The sequence below is a fragment of the Hemiscyllium ocellatum genome, chromosome 28 (assembly GCF_020745735.1).
Source record: "Hemiscyllium ocellatum isolate sHemOce1 chromosome 28, sHemOce1.pat.X.cur, whole genome shotgun sequence".
NCBI classification, from domain to species: Eukaryota; Metazoa; Chordata; class Chondrichthyes; order Orectolobiformes; family Hemiscylliidae; genus Hemiscyllium; species Hemiscyllium ocellatum.
The window spans coordinates 8,778,862-8,806,772 of NC_083428.1; the positions used below are offsets into that span (position 1 = coordinate 8,778,862).

At 40.3% G+C, this 27,911-nt stretch overlaps 1 protein-coding gene across 1 annotated transcript; it reads left to right on the forward strand.

Annotated features, from left to right (window-relative positions):
* The first annotated feature begins 327 nt into the window (after window positions 1-327).
* Window positions 328-27,911, forward strand: LOC132828857 (thimet oligopeptidase-like). Its single transcript, XM_060846021.1, has 12 exons — window positions 328-660; window positions 7,699-7,847; window positions 12,569-12,670; window positions 13,376-13,478; window positions 14,625-14,785; window positions 16,243-16,378; window positions 17,164-17,530; window positions 20,612-20,813; window positions 21,759-21,945; window positions 22,153-22,281; window positions 22,641-22,777; window positions 24,436-27,911. The coding sequence occupies exons 1-12, from the start codon at window positions 435-437 to the stop codon at window positions 24,598-24,600; spliced, it is 2,064 nt and encodes a 687-aa protein (XP_060702004.1). The 5' UTR covers window positions 328-434; the 3' UTR covers window positions 24,601-27,911.

Here is a 27,911-nt window from a genome sequence, read left to right on the forward strand (position 1 = left end):
CTAAGTCAATCAAAAGGTTCCTGAAGAAGGGTTTCACCGAAACGTTGACTTCTCCACCTCCTGATGCTGCTTGGCCTGTTGTGTTCTTCCAGTCTCATGTCTGTTTATTTTGGATTCCAGCATCTGCTGGTTTTTTTTTGGTCTCTATGTAAGTTTAAGGCAGCTAGAAGAGGCGGGAGCTCTGGCAGCATCGATCCCGCCCTTTTGGCTGATGGATCGCCGCTCCAGCCAATCGGAATGGAGGATATGGAGGGCGCGCGGCGCGTGGCCCAATGAAACCGCCGGGAAGGCGATACGTCACAGTTTACGTTAGTTTGAATCGCGGAGGCCGGCGGCGTGTCAGTGTCGAGCGGGAGAGGAGACGGCGACCCTCAGGGTACTCACCGAGCGGCTCCAGAGCCCCGGACACACAAACACGCGGAAACTAACGCGCCATGTCTCCTACGGGCACGTCTCTGATCGGCGGCACCGGCAAAGGGGAGCCCACGGCCCCCAATCAGCTCCGCTGGGACCTGAGCAAGGAGCAAATCGAGCAGGAGGTCCAGGCCCTGATCCGACGAACCAAGCAAGTGTATGACCGAGTCGGCTCGCTGGATCCGGCCGAGGTGAACTACCAGAACACGCTGAAGGAGCTGGCGGACATCGAGGTCGAATATACGGGTAATGATGGGGGCCGGCGGGGAACCTTGTGGGCGCAGCCTGGTGTTTGTGGAAGATGGCCATGTGTGCAACACCCCCCCCCCCCCCCGTCCCTGGGGACAGTGACAAACAATCCCTATAAGGATGGAGGACACCGCTTCCGATGGGCAGAATAAAAGTAGCAAAGGCTCCTCTCCGTACATGTGATCATCAATTCAATTCAGTTCTCCACCGGGCAGTGTGGATGCTCTTTCCATCACCATAGTAGGTCCAGGGAGACTCCTGCTCCACGGGCAGAGTCTATTATTGGAGATCGCTGTAAGCAGGGCGTTCCTAAAGTTAGGCATTAGTTAGAAGTAAATTACTGCAGATGCGGAAATCTGTACTGAAAACAGAAGTTGCTGGAGATTAGGCAGTATCCATGGCGGGAAAGCAAGCTAACTTGTAGAGACCAGGTGACTCTTTCATCAAAGCTGAAGAGTCATCTAGTAGTAAAAAGTGAGGTCTGCAGATGCTGGAGATCAGAGCTGAAAATGTGTTGCTGGCTAAAGCACAGCAGGTTAGGCTGTGCTTTAGCCAGCAACACATTTTCCGCTCTGAAGAGTCATCTAGATTGGTTTGGAGATGCCGGTGTTGGACTGGGGTGCACAAAGTTAAAAATTACACAAAGCCAGGTTATAGTCCAACAGGTTTAATCCAATTAAACCTGTTGGACTATAACCTGGTGTTATGTGATTTTTAACCATCTAGATTGGAAACGTTAGTTTGCTTTCTCTCCATGGATGCTGCATGGCATGCATTATTTAGAACCCATCTTGCCTCCATGGGCTGAAAGAGGCCAGGGATAAGCCATCCCTCCCCTGATCTGTGAGGTGTTGTCTGGAATTTGTTGTATGAAGAGGGAGAACGTGGTTGGGGAGGATGCTGTCTAAACTCCTTGAGAACTGTGAGGTGAATGGAGTGGTCCCTGTTGGAAATGTGATAAATTTTCAAAATGAAACAAATCAAAACAAATGGGAGATTGCAGTGGATTGGAACTGAGTAGATAATTCTTCCCAAGTGCTAGCGCATGCATGAAAGTCCTAAATGGCGTCCTTTTATACACTCTCTCCTAAGGGATGAACTGATAGAGCTTTATAAAATCATGAGGGGCATGGATAGGGTAAATGGACGAGGTCTTTTCCCTGGGTTGGTGGAGTCCAGAAATAGACATAAGCCCTTTTTCAGGAAGGGTTTATGCCTGAAGAAGGGCTTATGCCCGAAATGTCGATTCTCCTGTTCCTTTGATGCTGCCTTACGTGCTGCGTTTTTCCAGCAACACATTTTTAAGCTCTGATCTCCAACATCTGCAGTACTCACTTTCTTCTTCCAGAAATAGACATCATAGGTTTAGGGTGTGAGGAAAAAGATTTAAAAGGGACCTAAGGGGCAACTTTTTTACGCAAAGGGTGGTGCATTTATGGAATGAGCTCCCAGAAGAAATGGTGGAGGCTGGCACATTTTAAAACATTTAAAAGGCATATGTGTGGGTACATGAATAGGAAGGGTTTAGGGGGATATGGGCCAAGTGCTGGCAAATGGGACTAGATTCATTTAGGATACCTGGTCTGCATGGACCAGTTGGACTGAAGGGCCTGTTTCTGTGCTGTACATCTCTGACTCTAAGTATTTGAAGCTGAGAAAGATGCAGAGGTTTCAAGATAATGAGTCCAGTAATTATGATTAGTTTTAGATTGTTTCGTTGAAGACCAGTACAGACCTAGATCTGTGCTTTAAATATCGCTAGTTTTAAGAATCTGATGGCTAGGCCTTCATTAAGTTTACCCACATTTCCAGCTTACTGCATTGTACTTTGGTTCACAAGGTCATCTAAGTCTGCCCTTTTGTGAAAAGCATCTAAGGACTTTACAGAGTTAAAGTTCAAAATAGATTGAACTGGTTTCTCTTGATAAAAATTAAAGTTAAATATATATTGGTGATGTTATTTTTTAATTTATCCCAGTTCATACTCTTGAAATATAGAATGGCCTCCTTCTGTGCGATATCCATTCACATTGTCATATTTGTACTGGCTCTAAAGGTACAGTTCTATCTAGTGTCACTTCTGCCTTTTCCCTGTGATCTTGAATATTTTTCTCAGATAATGAAGTTTCCTTTTCAGATAATGCTTGGGGAAAACAATTCTCAAAAGACTCGTAAGTTTGTAATTGATGTCAACCATGACTGATACATCTCATAAAATGATATCAAATTCCATTGTCAATAAAAAGAAACCTTTCCTGTTGAGTTAACAAATTCAGCTGGGACAGCGATTTGAATGTTTAAATTAATAGAATTTCACTGCATGGAAAAGGGTATAACCTTCTGCTCTTCTCCAACTGAACTGTAATATTTTTCTTTTATAAGTTCTCTCTTTTGAAAACTACTGTTGAATATGCTTCCACCACCCTTCCAGAATTCATCAAAACAGAGCATCATACAGATGAAAATAATTCTCCTTTTGTCCCCTGATTGTAATGCTAATTATTTTAAATCCTGGTTATATGGAACCTTAACTGCAGCTAGAAAGACAACTCCATATCTACTGTATCAAAATCCTTTATCATTTTGAACATTTCTTATACATTTCCCCCGAATTGCTACTCTGATGAGAACAAATCCTGTTTCCCAATCTTGAAGCGTCTCATCCCTTTTGCTGCTTGAGTAAATCCTTGCTGCTGCAACTACAGATCACATTACTATTTGCATTGTGTCCAGAGTTGATCTGTAGTCCAGCTGGGGTCTAAGCAAGTGATTTATAAGCCTTTATCCCATTTCACTAGTTTGCTTGTCCTCCTGAAGTCTGTTACTGTTCCTCACTGTTTACCACCTGCGCATTTTGAAATTGTGCAACTTATACCCAAAAAAGATCATTATTATCTTACAAAGAACTGATGCATTTAAGATATGTAGGATTTACCACAGTATAATTCCATTAAATCAGAAAAAAACAGTTGTTCATTATTTTCTGCTTTTTAGGTAATTTTTGCATTCGGTCTGTAACTGCCCCTTCAAATTTGATAAGCTGGCTAGCAAAACTTAAGCCTATTATGTGAAATGTTTAAAATGCATTTGGTAAGTCCATATGCAGTACACAATATCATTGAGTACTCTTGTGGCTCGGGGTTGGAGTCCCTATGCCTGAGTCAGAACACCTGGGTTCTGTTTCCACCTGCTCCAGAGGTGTGTCATAACATGTCTAAACAGGTTGTTTTTTTTTAAAAAAATCTCCACTGTGTCAACTTTAGTACCTCAACTGTCTTCATTGATAAATCAATCCTATATGTAAGGCACAAATTGTACTGTATGGACCATCCAACCACAAGGAGTCAATGTCAAATTCACAGTTTCTTCATCTCCCTGCCTTATCACAGATTCAACCGCTCAATTCAGCACCACCCTCTTGAATTGTCTTACCTATCCATCTTTCCCCCCCCCCCCCACCCTCCCCACACCCCCATCTGCTCCACCCTTTGCTCCAAACTATCACAATCACCCCTGACCTTCATCTATCAATCATATTCCTAGTTACCTTCCCCACACTCACGCATACACACATTCCTGATGAAGAGCTTATGCTTGAAATGTCAACTGTCCTGCTCCTTGGATGCTGCCTGACTGGCTGTGCTTTCCTAGTGCCACACTTGACTCTGATCTCCAATGACTGTAATATATTCAAAACCTCCTTTTCCAAGTGACAGTTATATTTTTCCTGATTATCCTACCACCCACTTTAGGTCAACTAGGTCATACTTTATACCCATCTCCCTTGTTTTGAAAGGTTAGTCTCTGTCCTCTGGAATCTTATTGAATGGATAAATTGGTAGTTTCTGATCACAACCAGTGACAACTATTTCTATCTTTACAGCATTTCTAACTTACAAAATCTATCCAAAATGCAAGTCATAAACCAACATTTGACACCGAACCAGATAAGGAGATATTAGGGCAGGTGACCAAACACTTTGTCACACGGGTAGTTTTTAAGGAGCACTTGAAAATGGGTAAGAGGTGGAGGAATTGAGGGCGGGTATTCCAGATCTTAGAGCCATGGCAACTGAAAATATGGCTACTAATGATGCAGCTATTAAATTTGGAGATGTGTAAGAGTCGATGAGTGTGGTGCTAGAAAAGCACAACTGGTCAGGCAGCATTCAAGGAGCAGGAGAATCACCATTTCGAGCATAAACTCTTTGTCAGAATTCCTAATGAAGGAACATCAACTCTCCTGCTGTTCGGATGCTGCCTTACCGGCTATGCTTTTCCAGCACCACACTCTTCAACTCTGATCTCCACCATCTGCAGTCCTCGTTTTCTCCAGAATGTGTAAGAGGCTGGAACTAGAGGAATGCAGAGATCTCTGAGGATTGTACAGTTTGAGGAACTCGCTGAAATTGGGAATGGCAACACCATAGGGGGATTTTAAATCAAGGATGGGAATTTTAAAATTGAGGCAATGCTTATTTAAGAGCCACTGCTAATTTAAAGCATAAAGTCCTCAAGGCATGGGCAACAGAAGTTTGGATGACCTCAAGTTTATAGAGGCCAAATTAAAAGCGGCAGTATTGGAGTTTATTAGAATAGTTGTCAATAGGAACAAAGGCATAATCGAATTGAAACAGCAGTTGAAGTCAGTGCCCCTCTACTAAGGACTTTTGTTCTGATAGGATTAGGCCTATCTGCAATTGTTCCTAATGTTTCATAGCTTTCTCACACTTGCTGGCAGTTAAAAGAATTCAACCACTGTGACACCATTTGGGCAATGGTATTGGTGTTCAGTCTGTCCAGTGTTAATTGACCACAGTTAATCCCTCTTTATGTTCAACCTGTCCTTTTGTTCTAATTGTAGAGACTGATCCATGAATATTGTGAATGGAAATCTTTACTTTTCTGAAGGCCTGAATAAAATTCAAAAACATTGAATGGAGGAATGAGGAAATTGTCATATTTTTTTCTGAACTGACTGTTAAGTTTTTTTATTTCCTGAGGTTTTTACACACTTGATGCAACTGCAAACACCAATGTCTGTGAGCAACAACCAAATTTTATTAAACATGGTACAATACAAGCTTTGGAACAACCCTGAACACTCTTCGCCATGGTTGTGAGTCATATCCAGGTTTCTCTCTCTCACTGTCTCTCTGGAGGAACCTTTAACACACCTCGTAGGGCTTACGGGGTTTGTGCCAAAAGCTCTGTCTGAACAAAGGAAACAGTCCTTCCTTTATACAAAATCTTTACATCACATTTAGTAATGCCAACAAGACAACCCCCAGTCACTCACTCCTAGTCACATGCCACTCAGGATACAATGCAGTGATCACCTCATCTCCAGAAACAATGTAATGTGAATCATCCCCTAATGGTGAAATCCATTGCAAATCATTTTTTTTCTAACTATAGGGGAGTAGTCAAATTCCAGCTGTAATGTTCCTTTGTTTCTCATCCCCTATTCAGAAATCAAATGTAAGTAATCTCTGAATGACAAGGGATGGGAATATAAACCTCCCACACTCCACCTATAGGAAAAAGGCAACACCACCCTATTCCCGGGGCATTCAATTTCTTGCAAGTCAGCAGAGCAAATTAACTCTTTTATGTTTCATTGTCATGTGATATTAAGGAGTTCCTATGGTGGTCCCTTCAAATTGACCAACATAGTATCCAGAAAGCACTGGCTGGAGAGTTACATATTGTGGAAAAGCATTTGTGAACAATAAGCCAAACATTCAGCAGTATTCTGTGGGGATAGTTGCTGACAGCAGGCTTTACCTTGCTTTCTCCATGGCTTTGTTCAACTAATAATTCTGAGGCTATGTTATTTTTCACAATGGCACAGTGGAACTTAGAGGTCATACAAAAATTATGAACTGTTTAGTCAACTAAATACATTGTGAACATTTTGTGAACATGCACAGTTATTTAGGAAATAATATTTCATGTATTAGCAATGTGTGCTGTAAATTGACATACTATTTCTTTTACCATAAATTCCTTTCAATGTTTATCCTCTTTTATAAAATTGTGATGAACTATGTTTGTAAGAAAGATTTACAGTTGGCATTCAGTAAGGCCTGCTGGAAGGTGTGTATGTGAATTAGACCATAAGATGTAGGAACCATTAGATTCATCAAAGATGTTTGACTTTAATGGTATATTACATTATGATGCCTTTCACGGTGTTGAAGAACATATAAAAACAAGGTAAGCCATGGAATGTATGACAACAATTATTATTTATATTGTGTCTTTATCATAAAAAAGTAAGGTTTTAGCAGGGGTGTAAAGCAACAAAATTTCATTTAGAGCTGCATAACAGGATATTAAGTCAGATGTGCAAAGGTTGGTTAAAGAGGTATGTTATAAGGATTATCGTAAAGGAAGAAATAGAGGTAGAGAGAAGGAATTGCATGTCTGCCGATGGTGGAATGTTTTAAATCAGGAATGCTTAAGAGACCAGAATCTGAGGATTATAGACGATAAAGGAGATTACAGAGACCGGGAGGAGTTAAAGTCATGGAATGATGTTGGAGCAGGACTTGGTGATCTTTAGGAGATGGATAGAGAGCTTTGAATTGACCTCAACCTTGCAGAGGTTAAATGTGGAAGACCTTTTGAAAGTGAATTGAAGTAATCCGAGAGGCGTCCTCGAAAGGCAGCAAAAGCAAAGAAGAGGTTTTCAGAAGATAACCTGAGCAAACAAAGTTGGGCATGGTTACAAATTGATAAGCTTTCACCACAATATTAATTGGCTACTTCAAATCACAGCAGAAACCTGAAATACAAGAGCAAGCAAAGTCAAAGCGTCCTTCATGCTGTGCAGTACCAGTCTTATATTGCCCCTTTTGTTTTAATAATCAGAATTGTTCTTATACACAACTAAGCATTCTTGATTCTCATCAGTAAAGCACATTTTCATCTATAACTACTACCAATAACATATCACCCTTATCAACGTCATGACTTGATATGCTAAACATGTTACTTTAGATACTGAGACTTCTTGTTTTGATATTTCAGTGCAACGGAATATTCTAGATTTCCCTCAGCATGTCTCTCCTTGCAAAGAAGTTCGGGCTGCAAGCACAGAGGCAGACAAACAGCTATCCGAATTTGATGTAGAGATGAGTATGAGAGAAGATGTTTACAAGAGGATTGTTGCTCTTCAGGTGAGAATTTAATTGAACAAAGAGGAAACAGCTGCTGTGGGAAGCAGCAACATTCTTTACATTATTTTTATCTTTCAGGATTCCTTCTGATGCAGTCTCGAGTATTAGTTTTAAAGTTTATGGGCAGAACACCACTTGCAATGGCATTGCTTTGATTTAATCTCAGCTTCTCCGGCTGAAGAGAAAAAAGACAATCCGGATATCTGATGCGTGTTCAAAAGCACCTACCAAACGCAGAATCTCTGCCTTCGAAGGAAAGGGCATGGGGTATAGGGGATAAGCACTACTTTTGTTTCACACCAAGCAACAGACAACCCTAACTTGGAACTACTGGGGAACCTCGATTATCCGAACGAGATGAGCGGGCACTATTTCATTCGGATAATTGATTATTTGGTTAATCGATTCAATGCCTTTCCTCTGGGGCTCAGAGTTTTCTATTAAGTGTGCTCCCCATTCAGGAGATTAGCAGCAGCACAGCGCGCGTGGGCCCTCGCTAGCCCTCAACACCGCCCACCACCTGTCCTACACTGCCCACCCCACCCCCTTCTGCCCCCGCCTCCTCGCTGGGGCAGCCGGACTGGACACCAACAAGACTGCTGCTGCTGCTACTGCCTTCTGGGGGGTGAGTCTCCAAGTAGCGCGCACACGCGTGTTTTGACAGGTTCCACCTTTGCCCTATACAGGACATTGTTAGAGAAATTATCTGGGGAAGGGGGCAGTTTAGAGTACACTCCTTTGTGGAACTCCAGGGAAAGTGTGGGAAGAGAGGTTGGGAGGTCAGTCATTTGGAGACATTGCCTGCGCTCCCATCAGTCCAGGATTGTTCTTGGCAGCATGTTTAATCACTGTAAACAAAGATGCGATCAGTGTCAGACATACATCTTTGATATAATCTTTCTGTTGGGACCTCGAGATCTCCTTTGGATAATCCGATTTTCGGCTAATTGGTATTAGGATAATTGAGGTTCCCCTGTATATCACTATTCCTTCAGTGTTACTGGGTCAAAATCCTGGAACTCTCTTCCTAACAGCTTTCGGGTGGCTACCATCGTTGCAGTGGTTTAGGAAGAGAAACCAGGGAAGCTTAGATCAGTCAGTCTTGCATGAGTTTGTGAATGTTTGACAAAACTGTTAGAGTTTCTTTTTGAGTTAGTTATGAACGCAATTTACATACATACTTATGGACATACACTCCGCTTGAGACTGATTACTAAACTTAGTGATCTTGGTCTAAGCCCCACTCTCTGCAACTGGATTCTCAGTTTCCTTACCCACAGGCCACAATCAGTGAAGAATGGGGACAATATTTCATTAACACTCAACGCTGGAGCCCCACAGGGGTGTGTACTCAGCCCCCTACTGTACTCATTACTGAGTCACCAAATATGAGATTAATGCCATTTACAAGTTCACTGATGACACCATGATAGCTGGTCAAATCTCAGATGGCGATTAAAACAGACTGCAGACGGGAGGTGGATGATCTGGGAAAAATGGTGCACTGAGAACAACCTAGCTCTCAATGCAGGCAAACCCAAGGAACTCATTATTGATTTTTGATGGGACGTTACTCATGCTCCCCCTTACACATCAACAGTATAGAGGTGGAACGACTGGAGAGTGTCGAGCTCCTACGAGTGGTCATCTACAATAAGGTTTCTTAGAGTCTTCATGTGGACACACTGGTTACAAAGGCCTAGCATCGTCTCTTCTTCCTCAGGCAGCTGAGGAGATTTGGCATGACAGCAAATACTCTTGCCAACTTTTATACGTGCACCATCGAGAGCATTCTGTCTGGGTGTATCACTACCTGGTATGGCAACTGTACCATTCAAGATTGGAGGTGGTTACAGAGAATGGTGAACTCAGCCTGGACAATCACAAAGGTCAATCTCCCATCTATAGAATCCATCTACCAGGCCTGCTGTCAAGGAAAGGTCGCCAGCATTCTCAAGGATCCATCCCACCCTGGTAATGGTTTTTCTACATCTTTACAGAAGCCTGAAAACACAGACCAGCCAATTTCAAAACAGTTCCTACCTTACTGTTGTTGGAATACTGAATGGACTCACAAACTCTTAACATTCGCCTTACCTGGTGTTTTTGTTTTTGCTGCTGTTCACCTATTATTTACTTATCTATGCTACTTAACTATGTGATCCGGGTGCTCCGGTTTCCTCCCACAGTCCAAAGATGTGCGGGTCGGGTGAATTGGCTATGCTAAATTGCCCGTAGTGTTAGGTAAGGGGTAAATGTAGGGGTATGGGTGGGTGCGCTTCGGCGGGTCGGTGTGGACTTGTAGGGTCGAAGGGCCTGTTTCCACACTAAGTAATCTAATCTAATCAGCCTGTGTAGCTCGCAAGACAAAGCTTTTCATTGTGCTCGGTACACATGACAATAAATTCAATTCAATTCAATTGATAAAGGGGAGCTAATGGATGTAGTTAACTTGGATTTTCAGAAGACTTTTGATAAGGACCAACCTCCCCAACCAGGAGATTGTTTCACAAAATTAAAATCTTATGAATTAGTGATAAGTGGAAGGTTTGTGGAGAGCCGTCAAGAAAATGGAATTGAGGCTGAGATGAAATTGGCAGAACAGGCTTGAGGGGCTCAATTACCTGCTCCTGCTCCTAGTTCTTATTGTCTTTAAAGAATTATAAACAAAATTTGCTTTTACATTAGCAGATTCTGGGATTTGCTGCAACATTAAGTTTTAAACTGGTATTTCTATGTGGAACAGCAGGAATGTCGAATATTGGAGATGGAAATCTTTAGATAAGACAATAAATGGAGATCCAGTCTGCAAATTGAATTGAATATTTAAACCTTTTTTTTAAGATATTTTTATTAGAAATTTAATATTTTGACAAATTTACAAAAATAAACAGAACTTTCAAGCACAAACATTAATATAAAAATAGATCTTAAATATATAATCATCAAAATTCAAAGGAATGATACTAAAGAAGAAAGAAAAACAATGAAACTCAGTTAACTACTAATCTAATCCACAATTATCCAGAGTGTATAGTTGAGTCACTTACATCCTTCAAACAAGAAAAAAGTTCTCTAATACACTCATAACAGTATAATAAAAAGGAAACTATTTCCAAACAATAAGAACAAAAAAAAACATGTTTGAATGGAGATCCTCCCCCTTATTCTCAGGGGGCCTTACTTCCTTTCTAAAGGTCCACCATATCCTCTCCCAAACAGTGTCCCACCCTTGACCCGGGCGCTCCTTAATAGGATTTAGATATAATACCGAGCTAGAGTTAACAGTGAGCGCCCCACCCCCACCCCTCCCCACCCATACCTGAGTATATCTGATAGCATCAATGCCACATACAAACACCCATAACTATAAAATTACAACTCCAACAAATTACAGTTAAGTATAATAACATAAAATAGCAAGGGAAGACAACCCTGCTCCCAGAAGCAAAAGTAAAGTAGAGTAAAGTATCCATTTCTCCCCACGGAGTGTGGAAGAGGCAAGCCAACATAAATTGTCTCTTACGATTTATTTAAACGAGTCTAAAAGTTCCTTAGCCTCTTCTGGTGATCTAAAATTATACTCGGATCCTTCGTGGTTAAAGCATAACGTCGCTGGGTAGCGTAAGGTGTATTGAATATTTAAGTTCCGTAGACATTTCTTCACCTCATCAAACGCCTTCCTCCTTCGTGCCAAAGCCGGGGAGAAGTCCTGAAATAACATAATCTTGGATCCTTCATGAATCATAGCTTTAGGATCCTTTCCAAGCTTTCTGGAGGCGTCCAGGAGTATCTGCCTCTCCCTATAACTCTGCAGCCGGAACAGGACCGGGCGTGGGCGCTGGTTTGGGCCAGATCCGCGTACTGCGACCCGGTAGGCCCACTCCACCCTTACCCGGTCAGTTTCAGCCCCCAGGTTTAAAAGCTGGGGCAACCATCGCTCCAGAAATACTACTAACTGTCCCTTCTCTTCTTGTTCAGGGAGGCCCAGAAGACGGATATTCTTTCTCCGATTTCTATTATCCAGGTCATCCATGTAGATTTCAAAGGCCCGGACTCTCTGCTCCAGAGCTCGCACCTGTTCTGCAGCTGTTTGTGCTGCAGCCTCGGAGGTCGTGGCCTTTAGCTCCGCCCCCTCCACTCGGCACTGTAATTCCTCGAGAGCCTGGCTGTGCTTTTGTAACTTTTCTTCGAATGCGTTCCATCTCTGTCTGGATTCTGCGATGAAATTGACGAGTGTCGTTTCCAGCCTGGCAATCATCTCTTCAAGGCCTGTTTTTACATCAGCTGCAGCCGGAGGAGGAGAGGAGGGTGGGGGAGGGGTCTTTGTTTTCTGAGAGCTGCGGGATCCCTTTGGTTTACTCATTATCCACTTAATATTAAACTGCTTAAATATAATAGTAAGCAGCTAGTTAAGGTTAGAAAATTTTTTTGGGTGGTTTGGTAAGTGTGGTGGGGGTGAGTAACTCACTTTACCCAGGTTTTGGGAAGAGCACTGTAAACTCAGACTTGCTGAGTCGCCACCATCTTGGATCTCGAATATTTAAACTTTTTAACAACTTTTCTTGTTGACAAATCAAAATTAGGAACTAAAAATGTTTTGCATGGCATAAGAATTTTTTTTACACAAGAATGTTTCTTCTATATTTTAATTAGAAGGAAAGGAAATCTATTTGAGAGAAGTCTTGCTTCTGCTTCAATCTGAGGGCTTGTACTTTCAGGGTCAAGTTGAAGGTCTACAGCCAGAGGCCATACGCTACATGGAAAGATTACTGAAACTAGGGAAAAGAAATGGACTCCACCTGCCGAGAGAAAAGCAAGATGTAAGTCATGATAAAAACCACATTTTGTAGGTGAGACCCAACCAAAGCAGAATGCTTGCAATACACAATGGATTTGATATTAAGCTCCTCATGTCTACCATGTGGGATGTTAAAACTTAAAACATCACAATCCACAATAGTGTGCGTGTCTCATGCCTTGAAATGACTGGATTCCTCATTATAATATTAAATGAATGGAGTTCAGAGCCTGATTTAAACTGGGCACCTGCTGTCTGAGTTTCTCAGGGCTTGGGAAAATGACAGTGAAATGGGTTTGGGAGCAGGTGGCTGTGATAGTTGAGTGCTTTTTGGAGGATGTCTTGTGGGCAAGGAGGATCAGATGAGTATCTCTCAATCAATCAATCAATCAATTCTCCTTATTACAGTAATATAATGTCCAGTACCAGCCAAGACAATTTGACTGAGTACAAAACATGGAAAATATGGGATTTGGGACCTTCTGGATCATGTGCCCCAAGTATCACCAGACGGATTTATCCACTATATCTTTTATGAAATCCACACTTTTCAATTTTTTTATCCTAATGTATAAATGATTAGTTAGGTTGCTATTGATATTTCTATGGCATCTAACAATCTGTCCAAAGAAACTCATTATACTGGAAATACATAATTATCCCCTTTGTACATTCAGTAAATTAGGAGTTATTGAGGGGCTCACTACTCATTTATTCTATGCTTTAGGAGATCAAAGCCATTAAGAAGAGAATCAGCACTTTGTGTATCGACTTCAGCAAGAACCTGAACGAGAATACAACCTTTCTGGAGTTCACACAGGATGAATTGGGTAAGAAATATGTTACTTTATCAATGAAAAGTATGATTTGAGCCCCACATATAGAAATGAAACTGTTCATTTGTGCCATCAAATAGTTTTAAGTATGGATTATTGCCCTTTACTTAGGTTGTACTTCACAGCAAATAAACAATCACCATAAAGGTTTCATTGGCCCTTGGGCAGACTTAGCTTGGAGTCCAACCTGGTAGTGACTCCAAGGTCCCATTACACTCCTTTTTGGATAAACTTTTAATCTGAAGACCAGATGGCAGATATTAAAAAAAAAGCATGGAATTATTCAAAGAACTGAGGTTTTTGAGGTGTTCATTTAAACGTTTATCCCTCAGCCATAAAAAGTATTAAGTTGATTGATGTGGTTTGGGACTTTGTGGATGGATAGGGTGCTATCTAAATGCAAGCTTTTCTTTTATTGCTTATTACATGCTGGTACCATATAGTTCAATGTACTCTGCAAATACAATTTGAACACAACGAATTACACTCCCTGGTGATTCTCACCATTGGAAAAGATTTCACAACAAAGGTTTTCTCAAACACTTAAATCTTATCATTGCCTAGAAAGGCATCAAAAATGTGTATGTTTGTATCTTCCTTAAAAACCCAAAGTATCCTTGGGTCTGCATGTCAATTTGTACTTCCAAACTGTTTGTTATTCCATTTCTTTATTCTGATTTTTTTTTCCCTTCATGCTTGAAGGAATTGTGCTTTAATGAAATTATGGTACTTTGGATTCTTGAAGGTTTTAGCCACCTCTGCATGGGTGAGAGAAAGGTAGCGTTTTGGCAGACTGTCTTAATGTGGGAATAACAACAGAACCCCTTCTGTCCTCATTTGGCCAACAGCATTCTTCTAGGCAGAATTGTATGGATTTTGGTTATTTTCATGGTGTTTTTAATCCCATTGTTTTCCTATGGGGATATTGAGACCAATTGCAGGCATGATTGAGTTCAGATAACTCAGAGCATGCAGGAATTGAGCTAGAAACATTTATAGCTTCTCTGAGTGAATTACTAGCTGCATTTGCTAGCAAACAGATGCACCCCAATTTGTATTCGGTGAAAGTAAATGTGATGTGAGTAATCTGAATGTTTGCTGTTAATTGCTGTTGATTATGTTAATATATTGCACCACTAGGCGGTCTCCCTGATGACTTTATCAATAGCCTGGAGAAAACAGACACTGGGAAGCTAAAGGTGACTCTAAAGTATCCCCACTATTTTCCCTTGATGAAGAAATGTTATGTCCCAGAAACCAGGAAGAAGATGGAGCATGCCTTTAATTCCCGCTGTATGGAGGTATGTTAAGCTGGTCATTTGTCTTTTACATGCCATTTATATTACTGTAAATTCTGTTTGATCCAACTGTCTCTGGTGGTGTTTATGACCCACACAAGGCTCCTACCATTCTATTTAAATAATTTCACTCAGTATATCTTTTTGATCCTTTCTCCACCTTGAACTTGTCCAGCTCTCGCCTTTTAAATGCATCAGAGCTCGTCTGCTCAACCAAGTTCCACTCTGTCACTGTCACTATTCTTTTAATAAAGATGTTGACCAGATTTACTTTTAGTCTTTTTTTGCTGTATTTTTTACTTCAAATTCATTGTATTTCCATATTATTCTTTTATATCCATTGTTTACCAAGTAAATACACATCTCTCTTTCTTTTAAATAATTAAGTGGTCAAGGTTTGCTTAAAGATTTGTAGCTCAGATGCCGGTTGTTCTAGTTGTTAGTATGTTAGCCGATCTGGGAAGTTGATTTTCAGATGTTTCATCCCCTGTCAAGGTGACATCTCCAATGCTTTGGAGCCTCCTGTGAAGTCCTCCTGTACTGTCTTCTGGGATTTATTTGGTTCCGGTCCTGCTGCTTCCAGATATTCACTGTAGTGGCCAGTATACTAGGTCTAGGTTTCTGTGCTTGTTGATGGACTCTGTGGATGAGTGTCATGCTTCTAGATGACAAGAACCACAAATTCAACAGGGACAATACAAATGATCGTAGAACAAGCCAAACAGAGGGCAGCCGAAGAATTTCTAGAAGCATGGCTCTCCTATACAGACTCCACCAACAAGCATATAGACCGAGATCCAATATACTGGCCACTACAATGATCAAGCGGAATTGGTAACCGGGAGCAGCAGGAATGGAACCAAATAAATTCCACAAGACACAGTACAGCAACGCTTCACAGGAGGCTCCAAAGCACTTAATAGGGGGCAAAACGTCTGCTATTCAACTTTGCAGCTCGGTGAACATACCCACAACTACGATAATTAAGTGTTGTATTGCAATAATATGTTCCATATTTAGACAAACTTCTTTCCTGGATGTTATGAACTAGTTCAGATCATTTATTGACTTTCTCCTCATAAGATAAACATTATAACTCACATTTGAACATTACAGCTAAGCCTGCTCCTCAACATAGTGTACTTTTCCAGTATGAATCGTTGGACTGTGATTAGAAGCAGAAAACTGGGCTGATTTTGTTTTGTCCTCTTCATAGCTCCAACTAAGGTTACCTTGATTGCTTCAAATGAGAGAGAGAGAGGGATTGAGTGTGGGATTTTACTGTCTTCACATTATGTGATGCAGTTATTCACTGGAAATTCTGCAAGTGGTTTCAATATATAAGGTAGTACTTCAAGTGTGCAGATATCTCTGTTAGTCCGTGGAAGACTATTAGGCAGTTTAGAAATATTTCTTATTGTTGGAAACAAAGTTAAACTAATTTTCTCTTGCTTGACTAGGAGAATACAAAAATCCTTAAAGAATTGGTGGAACTTCGTACAAAGAAGGCTGGTATCCTGGAGTTTAAGACCCATTCGGATTTTGTACTTGAAATGAACATGGCTAAGAATAGCAAAAGTGTCGATGTCTTTCTAGGTAATGAATTTCATTTGCAAACATATGCTTATTTTAGGTAAAGCTTGTTAAACCACCATTCTTTATGTTTAGCATCAGACAGGACTGATGTCAAATGTATCGAAACCTTCTGCATTCTGTTAGGTGTCTTCAACAAATTAACATGCACAGTCTGGTTCCATTTTTAATTAATCCAAAACAGTGCCATAAAACTGCCCACAAATCAGCAGCCTTGATACTTTTTAAAACAAACTTGCTATGTTGTAACAAAAAAAGGATGTAGATTGATGCTCTTAGAAATTAGGATTATGTGTAGGCACATGTTGGGTAATGATCAAATTGTTAGATTGTGCTTTGTCCTGAAATTAAATCACGTGCATATAATCTGTACTCTTTTAGATTCTAATTTGAACTTGGAAAGAAAAGTATCCATTTATCTGATAAAAACGGGTTAGTCCCAAAAAAATCATAGGGATTTATTTACTTCCCCTTTGCATTTGCTGCCATTTTAATAGAGTTTAGTCCATCATAATCTGAGTTAACTGGCTTTCCAGCTGTCCTTCGTGGGGCCACTGCAAGCTGCGTCTGAAAGGATGTGGTTTTTCAACTTCAGTTTATTTGGTTTCCTTTTTCATTTCTTTTCCAGCAGGTCCTTCTGAAGCATCACCTCCATCTGCTCCACACCAACATTCCTGACTGGTGTCCAATGTAACAGTCTCTGAATGAGGGAGCCTCATTCAGAGAAGATCTACACCTAGTTGAGAACAATATCATGACATGTAAACATTTTCAAATTGATTTTACAGATGAATTAGCACAGAAGTTGAAACCACTTGGTGACGAGGAGAGGGAAGTGATATTAGAGCTGAAGAAGGAAGAGTGTGAGAAGCGAGGGCTGGAATTTGATAATATTATAAATGCCTGGGATCTGCGCTACTACATGAACCAGGTGGAGGAGTTGAAGTACTCGGTGGATCAGAATCTGCTGAAGGAATATTTTCCGATGGATGTTGTAACTTCTGGCTTGCTGGGAATCTACCAAGATCTACTGGGATTAACGTTTCAACTAATTGAGAATGTGCCTGTGTGGCATGAGGATGTAAAACTGTATTCAGTGAAAGACAGTACAACTGGAGAGTTGATGGGACAATTTTATTTAGATTTATATCCAAGGTGATTTCTTAATCTTCGAAGGATAGAATTGTTCAAAACCTAGTTCTACAATGTTAAAATATCTTGCTCAGGTGAAAGGCATTGTCCTTTGTGAAATTGATCGATACAATTTGGTCTCTGCTCCTGTTCTGGTTGATATCATCCAGGTCAGTAGGTGAAATGGCACAGTTAGTGTCTCTCTTAGATTAGGGAGGAGAGAAAAGAAGTTGGGTTCCTGACTAGTATTCAGTAATTTTTATTAGAATGTTTTTATGTAGATGTCAGTGGAAGTCTGGAGAACTTCTGTGTAGTGCTTGGAGATCTCTAACGTTCAACTGAACGACTGAAACAGAAGGGATGTTTAAGCCATGTCTGTACAAAGACCATTCTCGCAATGGTAGTGCTAAAATATCAGCCTGGATTAGGTGAGCTATAGATCAGATTGTGCTGTGAACAAACTGTGAAATAACCAGCCAGTACATGGGCGGCACGGTGGCACAGTGGTTAGCACTGCTGCCTCACAGCGCCTGAGACCCAGGTTCATTTCCTGACTCAGGCGACTGACTGTGTGGAGTTTGCACGTTCTCCCCGTGTCTGCGTGGGTTTCCTCCGGGTGCTCCAGTTTCCTCCCACAGTCCAAAGATGTGCGGGTCAGGTGAATTGGCCACGCTAAATTGCCCGTAGTGTTAGGTAAGGGGTATGGGTGGGTTGTGCTTCGGCGGGTCAGTGTGGACTTGTAGGGCCAAAGGGCCTGTTTCCACACTGTAAGTAATCTAATCTAATCTACATACTTGAGTTCTTTTTTTTTTCTTTTTTAATTTTCCCCCACACTACTGCTTAAGAGTGGTAGTGCTTATATTCCACATATATATTTTTTTTCTTTCTCTTAGCACCCATGTTGTGTGTGTGTGCAAGAGTGAGACAGTGAACAGGTGGACAGATCTTTATTCAATTTCCACTACCAGGAACAAAGGAAACACCGAGTGGCCAGTGACTAGCAATACCCTTCTCAAAGAGCAATGTTGTGTGATCAAAAAAGAGAAGGGGAGGGCAGGGATTAAATTAAGAGTTGGAGGAGGAAATAAAACACTCCACTCCATTCAGTATCCATCTGTCCCTGAACAACTCTAGGGAGTTGGTAGACACCGCATGCTCATTTTCCAGAGACACACTGGCTCAAATGTAGCTGTGGAAGAGGGGCAGGCAACACACTCTAGTTCTATGGATGAAAGACATGGCCACTTGAGTAAAGTAGGGGGGTAGGGTGTGTGTGCTGCTGATTTCATGTGACAAATAAGAGAATTGCTTGGCTATAGAGAAAGAACAGGAGGTGGAACTAATTAGATATCTCTTTCAAAAAAAAAGTAGAGTTTATTGGGCCGAATAGCTTTCTCTGAGGTTTATGATTCTAAGATGATTTTTTTTTAAGTTAGCGACAATACTTGATGTAGGTTTGCTCGCTGAGCTCGAAAATTCATTTTCAGACATTTCCTCACCATATTAGATAACATCATCTGAACCTCCGGATAAAGCACTGGTGGCATGGTCCGCTTTCTATTTGTGTGCTTAGGTTTCCTTAGGTTGGAATGCCATTTCCTGTTCTTTTTCTCAGGGGATGGTAAATGGGATCCAAATCAATGTGTTTGTTGATACAGTTCCAGTTGTAATGCCATGCTTCTAGGAATTCACGTATGTGTCTCTGTTTGACTTGACCTAGGATGGATGTGTTGTCTCAGTCGAAGTGGTGTCCTTCCTCATCTATATGTAAGGATACACGTGAGAGTGGGTCATGTCTTTTTGTGGATAGCTGATGTTCATGTAGACACCACTTCAACTGGGACAACACATACATCCTAGGACATGCCAAACAGAGACAAACATGAAAATTCCGAGAAGCATGGCATTCCAACTGGAACTGTATCAACAAACACATTGACTTGGATCCCATTTACCACCCCTGAGAAAAAGAACAGGACATTACATCACCACAGGAATGACATCACCAACACAAGGAAACCTAAACACATAAATAGAAAGCGGGCCATACCACCAGTGCTTCATCTGAAGGCTCACTGATGATGTTACCCAGTATGATGATGAAACATCTGAAAACGAACCTTCCAGCAGTGAGCAAACCTACATACCTCAACCTGAGCTACAAATCTTCTCAAGACTCAGCGACAATACATTTTGGGTGGAATAAGCCCTAAAGTAAAAACTCAACTATAAATCTGTGTGGGTACATATGGATATATATGGCTGTGATGACAGTGGCTTGCTAAGTTGTGTTGTAACAGGAAAGAGAAAGTATTTTTTATGTAACTGATAAACTTGTCTAGTAATTATTTATAAAATGGTAATCTCAGGGTATCCTGTCCAATTTTTATGCACCGTCAAGGATTTTTGCAATGTAAATTGAACCTCAATAGCTGGATATTGTACTCCAGTGCTATTGAGCTGAGCTTTTTCTTTCCAAACCTGCAACACTATTATTCAGAAAGGTATAAGATTGACACTTTACAAAATTTGTTTGTTAAAACCATAGAATACAAGTAAATTTGTTTTTTGAATTAAGATATCTCGAGATAAACATGTCTGAGCAGATCATAAGATTGGAACTTGTATGCTTAATATCCTACACCTTATCAACTGTTCCAAAATTACAAGATGAAGAAAAGTGAAGAGTTTTATTTAGAACCAGAAACTTATCATTATGAATCAGAATAGGAAATGGTGCATAAGCTTAGCTTGGAACACATTAAGAATTACAAGAAAAATGTGGAAAGAGAGCTGAAAAGGAGTAAGAGGGATCCGTGATATCATGGCCAAATAATTGTATCAAGGTAGAAGATTGGTGGGACGGGGGAAGAGAAAATATTCATGGCGCTCAAAGGCAAGAGTTTGTGAAAAGATGTACATCTCCTCTTTCTCTTTTATCATTTTCTTAAAAAGTAGAGAGTGGAGAGGTTTGAGATGTGACAGTAAATTTTTAAGCTTTAGTTCAACAGAAAGGTGAATGTGATACAAAAATAAAATTCAATTCACACCCACTCTTGAAAACAAAGTTAAAGTATGATCATTGCAAAATATTTTGTTTTACAGGGAGGGAAAGTATGGACATGCTGCTTGTTTTGGGCTTCAGCCAGGATGTTTACTACCTGATAACACCAGGCAGTTCACGGTGGCTGCTATGGTTGCAAACTTCACCAAGCCAACTCCCAGTGCTCCATCATTACTTCAACATGATGAGGTTGAAACCTATTTCCATGAGTTTGGTCATGTGATGCATCAGATCTGCTCTCAAGTAAGAAATTACTGCCTTAACTCTGTCATTATCATTTCTATTGTTGGTCTCAATGATGTGAAATCTTAAGGGTTTTCTTTCCCTGCCACCTCTGCCATTTCTTCTCAAAGTTCCATTTCTTGGTGTGCTGCAGTCCTCAAATCCATTGGACAAGTTGCCATTGCTCATGTGAGCTAGACAATATCACCAGGCTATTTAATTTTGGAACACGCAGCCATATTTGAATCTGATCTCCTGAACAATGATCATTAGTTCACTTTTTAGCAATGGTCAGTGGTAGGCCATTTTGGACTGGGAATGCTGACTGATATTCTTCATTTATACAGTTTTACCAACTTGCCTTCATTGTTCTTCTTAAAGCTTGAATGGGCAAATAACGTATCCTTTTATTTTGCTTCCTGAATTGTCAGACTTCGCTGTAGACAAGATCAAGTAATAAGTAGCTCTTGTGGATCTTGAACATATTCAAAGTTTGGGAGAAGATTTGTAGCTCGGGTGCTCGTTGTTGTGGTTCTGTTCGCCGAGCTGGGAGTTTTTGTTGCAAACGTTTCGTCCCCTTTCTAGGTGACATCCTCAGTGCTTGGGAGCCTCCTGTGAAGCGCTTCTGTCATGTTTCCTTCGGCATTTATAGTGGCTTCTCTCTGCCGCTTCCGGTTGTCAGTTGCTGTCCGCTGCAGTATATTGGGTCCAGATCGATGTGTTTGTTGATAGAATCAGTGGTTGAGTGCCACTTGAACATACTCATTTTAATATTCTACATCGTTTTGTATCTTAGCTGAGGAGGACTTAGTTGAGATGTTCGGCCTTTGGTTGTGCCTTGTGTTTGAATTCAGCACCTTGATTATATTTAGTGAATTGTATGATAAATTGTTCTCTATACAATTTAAGCAACATCCTGTGTTCCTTGAAGTGAGTTCAGGCAGTAATCGTATTATTGTCTGACAGGCCGAGTTTGCTATGTTCAGTGGAACACATGTTGAGCGAGATTTTGTGGAGGCTCCATCTCAGATGTTGGAGAACTGGGTTTGGGAGAAGGAACCATTACTCCGAATGTCCAAACACTACAAAGATGGGAAGATGATTCCAGAAGATCTGCTGGACAAACTCCTTAAATCCAGGCTGGCTAATACCGGTAAATATCGACACTGTTTTTCACATCTGTATAATCTTACAGCAAAGTAATATGTGAGAAAAATTTAAGAGCTCACAGACTTTGTTTCTTTTTATCCATATTAAGTTACTTTTAATCTTTGCAGATATGGCTAACAGATTTACCAATATTTGTAATGATGCTGTTGTTAAAAAGCAAATAATTTTTCTCCCTATCCTTGTTGAATAGGGCTCTTTAATTTGCGACAGATAGTTTTGGCAAAGGTTGACCAGTCGCTGCACATGAGCACAAATGTGGATGCTAAGGAAGAGTATGCCAGGTTATGTAAAGAGATAATGGGAGTTCCAGCATCACCAGGTAACCAAAACTTTTCACTTTGTCTGCTGCCGCTTTGAAATGCGGTACCTTGACATAGACCTTGTCAAAACCAGAATCCTGCTTATCTCTATTGTGTAGATGCTAGCATTTTTAGCCCAACTATCAAGTGAACTGCTATTTCTTCTTATTATTGAACCACCTAATTTAACAAAGTGTCACTATGATTCAATGAAATAAAGAACATCATGAAGCAATACTTGGGTGTACCCATTCTGTAACGTAATGCACATCTGTTCAAATCTAATGGAAATATAACACAAAAACAAGGCAGTTAATACACTTTTTTTTAAAAGAATTTGGGTATATGAAATAATATTGTAACTGTGTATATTTTTCAGGAACTAATATGCCAGCCACATTTGGGCATCTGGCAGGGGGATATGATGCCCAGTATTATGGTTATCTCTGGAGTGAGGTTTATTCAATGGACATGTTCTACACCCGATTTCGCCAAGAAGGGGTCATGAGCTCAAAGGTACTGATGGATTTTTAACTCGGAATCGTGGTTGTAAATTTACCGGTATCTAAACTTGTAACTGAATTGTTCCTCCCAGATTTACAAAATTGGTTACTAAATGCTGATCAGAAACAATAAACCTTTTTTTTGTTGTTTCTTTTCAGGCAGATTAGATTGATTCCATGCACTGTCTGGAAATGTGGTGGAGGCAGGGTTCATTTGAAGCATGAAAGAGAATCTTGTTTCTATGTAAATAATTGTTCAATACGCAGGAGTTTGGTGCTCACTCTAGATTCTCCAGATAGCTTGGTGCAGGCACGACAGGCCAAATGGCCGCCTTCTGGTCTGTATGAATTCTGAGAGTCTGAAGTGACTTACTTTGGGAAGGAGGGTGTAGGACTGTACAGGCTTGCAGCATAGAAGAAAATTACTCGGCGCTCCTAATTGTGTTGGCCTCTTGCAGGAGCAATCCAAAACAATCTCCCTACCATATCTCTCCCCATAGCCCTCTATTTTTCTTTACCTCAAATATTTTAACAGCTTTCCCTTGGAAAAAATATAGTGGATTCCAGTGGAATTGCTTTCTGTGATAAAGGAGCAGTTCATGTTTCAACAGTTCTCTACCTGAAGAAATATTTCTCAATCTCTCTTCTTACTTCTAGTGACCATGTTAAATTGATTATTTTCATTACTGAGTCCCTGTTGGAATGTTTACCTATGCACACTTCTAAGTTTAGAAAAAGGCTGATACTCTTCTCTGCTCAGAAATTTGAACGTTATTCTAATTTTCTCTTTCCTATGTCCTGTTGCGACCTACATTGGACTGATAGCAGTACATGAGCACAACTACATATCAAAGCCAATCAGTTTGGTTTCCATGCCAACGTACAGTATACTGCCAGGTTCCAATCTGAACACAAGGAAACCAAAGTGTTGCAAGGTTTTCCTCCTCCTCCACCCTTCCTCCACCACCCCGCCCCTATCAGGAAGTTGCTTTACACAATTGTGGTTTGCATCACATGGTGATACAATTGTGTTGTATTTCAAGACATGTTAAAAAGGCACAAATGTTTGGGGATGGTACAAGAAAGTGTTAGTGAGGGAGAAAATCGGCTATTAACTGGCCTGTGCTTACTTGTTATGTACTTATAACCTGTCGGATCTTGTAAACCACTATAATTATTTTTAATGTTATGAGAAAGGTATTCCTAACAATATAAATTAATACACAACAAAGAATGCTTAGCAAAGGAAATATATATTCGTCCTAGTAGGTTCTTGCTGGTGGTTATGCTCCATACCACCTTCTCTCATTTTAATTCATCTAACCTTATCAGCGTATTCTCCCAATAATTTTTCCCAAATATTTTTCTACCTTCCCCCTAAGTGCATCTGTTATTTTGCTCAACTAAGCCCTTTTGCGCTCAGAGGTCTACTGGCAGCCTGAGGCAGTGGCATAACAGGAATTAGCTAGTGTTCCTCACAATTTACAGCTACCTGATACAACATTAAAATTATCCTAATTTCACTCCAGTTATAAGCTTGCTCGTTGGGAATAAAACTATAATATAATCATTGTTAATAATTATAATCTACTGTAACTCAAATGAAAGTAGATCCTGTTCGCTTTGAAAAGAACCACAGAATCTGCTCATTTTGCGCTTCTTTTTCTCTAGGTTGGCTTGGATTACCGGAACTTTATTCTTAAACCAGGTGGTTCTTTGGATGCCGAAGATATGCTGAAAAGTTTCTTGGGGCGTGAACCAAAGCAGGAAGCTTTCCTTCTGAGCAAAGGGTTGAGTGTGGATCAGGACAGACACTCCGCCCCTTCTGCCTGTTGAGATAGTTTATTTCAGTGTGCACTATTTGACAGCTGCTGTCTTTCCACTGTGGCACAGGAATCTCTCCTTTCATCACCTGCTTTCCAAAAGGATTATTTCCAAATTGTAATTTGCTCAACAACTGAAAGGGATTACTAGGTTACCAGAGCTCCCATACTGTGGCAAAAACCTTGCTTTAAACAAAAAAAAATAAATTCAGATTTTTAAAAATTGTAATCTTTGGGTAATTGTAGAGGAACAAAGGTGTGAGAACCGAATTCTTTTTCACACAAGTCAACCATTTACTGTAACAACTGGAGTTGGAAGTATTTCCTTCTGCTGGATATCTGTGTGAGAGAGAATTGCATGTGGACAATCTTAGGTTTGTGATGCCTTCCAGAATAGTAACATCTGAACTAAATGGCTGTGCTTCACTTGTTAAGCAAAAGGCACCAAAATTCATTCTCACGAGAAACTGCAAAATTTAAAAGAGATAACTGAAAGAATTTCCCCACTGTGTTAGTAATAAGTATTTTCCTTTATAAAACTTTAAAAAAAATACAGGAGCATTAATTGTAATTTGAACAAATTATTAGGCTAAGATTAGAATGTAAACATTGTCATTACTAATAATAAACAGGGCAAAACTCTTTGCTTACTACACTATTCTCTAAGTGTTGCTCCATAACTTTTCTAAAAAATGCAGTGAATGTTCATGGAATGTGATTTAATTATATGACTCTGATGATTTGAAATTATGGATAAAGTTTCCTAATGGTTTGTTCCATGTAGTACATGGCCACAAAAACCAGGAACATGCTCAGTCGCTATCTAAATAGTTGATCACAACTGGAAACATTGTGTTTAGCTTTCACACCTGGTTTAAAAGGAGTTGGAGAAGTTTAGGAAAATCTATTTGCATCCTAACTCCTGAATGTTATTCAATAACCTTATTAGAAAATCTGATGCCTGGTAATGGGAGGAAAGCTTCTGCTGTCTGTGGAATTGCATCTGAGCATAAAAATAAAGACAACAAATAGTGAAGAAATGGAATTGAATTTAATAATGCGGTATATTCTTATTACTTTGGTCCCAGAACAGTTGTTGGCAAAATGGGTGTGGTCTAGCTAACTATATGTGATATGGGTTTGCAATATTTATACTTTGAGCATAGGAAAGTTTATTTGCATAATCAGAGGTAATGGTATTTTATTTGGGAGAATATTCCCTCACTTTTTGCCTAAGTTTGCAGTCCTAAGTAGTGGATTTTTTGGAGTATAACTTGCATCTGTTCCAGTGTACTGGCTGTAAATGACCTTCTTGGGTGACTTTGGTTGGGGCATTTAATCAGCCCGGCGTGTGGTGGGTGGTGATCCCCTTCAACTTCCTCCTCCACTCCGATTTAATTATGTGGTGTGAAGGTCTGTAAACTGTCTTCCCGTCACCAATTAAGATCCTTAACTGAGTAATTAATGCTGACTTAAAGGCCTCATCTCTGCTGCAGCTGATGTTAACACAGTAGGGAATGTGGGAGCTTACCAAGCACGGTGCTTGTCAACTCCTTAGATACATTCAAAGATATTCACTGCCTGATCAAGGGACTCAACATTGGGAGGCGTTGATTGGGGAAATGCTGAAAACCAACCATGTGCCCCTCTCTTAGGTCTCAGGAAGGTGTCGTACCACCAACAGTGACTACTATTTCCCTTTAAAAGAACTGCTGGATCTTTGCCTGTCAACTCTGTGAGAGTAACATCTGCCCAGGGATAAAGGCTTTGACAGAAAGCCTGCCACTATCCAATTAAACCCTCAGGTGGCTGTCAGTTGACAGACTTTCCCTTAGAGAGGTGATGTAGGTCTCTTGGCATCCTTCAGTTGGCAGACAGGACCTCTATCACTTCTATTAAAATATCTCCCACTGTGTTACAAGATGAGTTAAATGTTCGAGACCATACATCCAGACCTGATGAGTCCCTAATTGCAGATTGGTCAGTTGCTGAACGTATTTCCTCTAAGCAGGTGCATATTGGAATAGCCTTTTCCTCCTTGATATTTTCTCTCAAGGGAGCAGCATTAAATGTTAGCTGTAACCATGTTGCACAGTTAAATGCACTGCACATTGAACCGTAGAGCATAAACTGAGCAGCTGGAGCCCAAATGAAGTGGGGTGTATATGGCCTTCTGCAGTGTAATGAGTGTAGACTACATTATGAAGAACTGTGATCATTGTGGAAAAGGTTTTCTGTTTTAAACAGTATTTATAATCTATGGTCAGTAAAAAAACATTTGTTTTGGTAATCACTGTCGCTTTGCCATCTTTTAGTCAGGGAGATGCTGCTTAACTTGTCTAGTGAACAATATCAATGCAGTAAATTAATGACAAGATTTTACTGTATGTGGCATTCAATTGTTCCTCTATAAAAAACAACTAAAACAAAGGTACAATGACTTACTTAATCCTTTGTCACAGGTCAAAATCTCTCAATATCCATGTGATATCTGTATTTTCAGTGGGACATTAGGTCAGAAACATTTTTTTCTAATCACAAGGCAAAACTGCTGATGTGGCTTCAGTCTTTTCCATTCCATCCTGCCTGCCCTTCCCCCAACACCCGAACACACCATTCTCATCCATTATTCAACTCTTTCCATTATTACATTATCCTATAACAAGTTGGCATTTTTGATGTATTTCTAGTTGTTTGGTTGCCTAACTAATAGCAAGAAAACAATTGGGAGTACAGTAAAGCATTACTAGAAATAATTATATTAACAGATAAGGCACATTCGAAATATAAAATGAAGACCACTCTGAGTAGTAGTCATGAGGGATATTTAGCGAGTGATGATCCTGGCTTTCAAAACCTCCGATTTACACTAGACTTAACTGGAGTATGTGATGCAAGTTTTTTTAATCATACAAAGTTTGATACAAAGGATGCTTTAATACACTGCCAGTTGGGTGTGCACATAGAGGCCGACGTCTACCTATTTTCACCATAAAATTGCTCCTGATGGGAGCATCAATGTTTTGCTGCACCTCACACTCATACTCAGGCTCCACAAACCATGTAGTTATGTACTCTACAGTTTTTGCATGGTTTGTGTTTGAAGAACAATAGCAATATTGCCTCCTACCAGGAACAGTGTATCACTGGAACACCACCATTCAATAAATGCATTTATAATCTTGCTGATTCAGGTGGGGCTGTATTAAGCTATTTTTTGGATTACACCTTAAATGAATGTTACTTTAAGATGTTGATGTATAGATAATCCTACCAGAAATAAAACTTTTAGAACTTGGCAATAAAACTTAAATTTGAGATTAA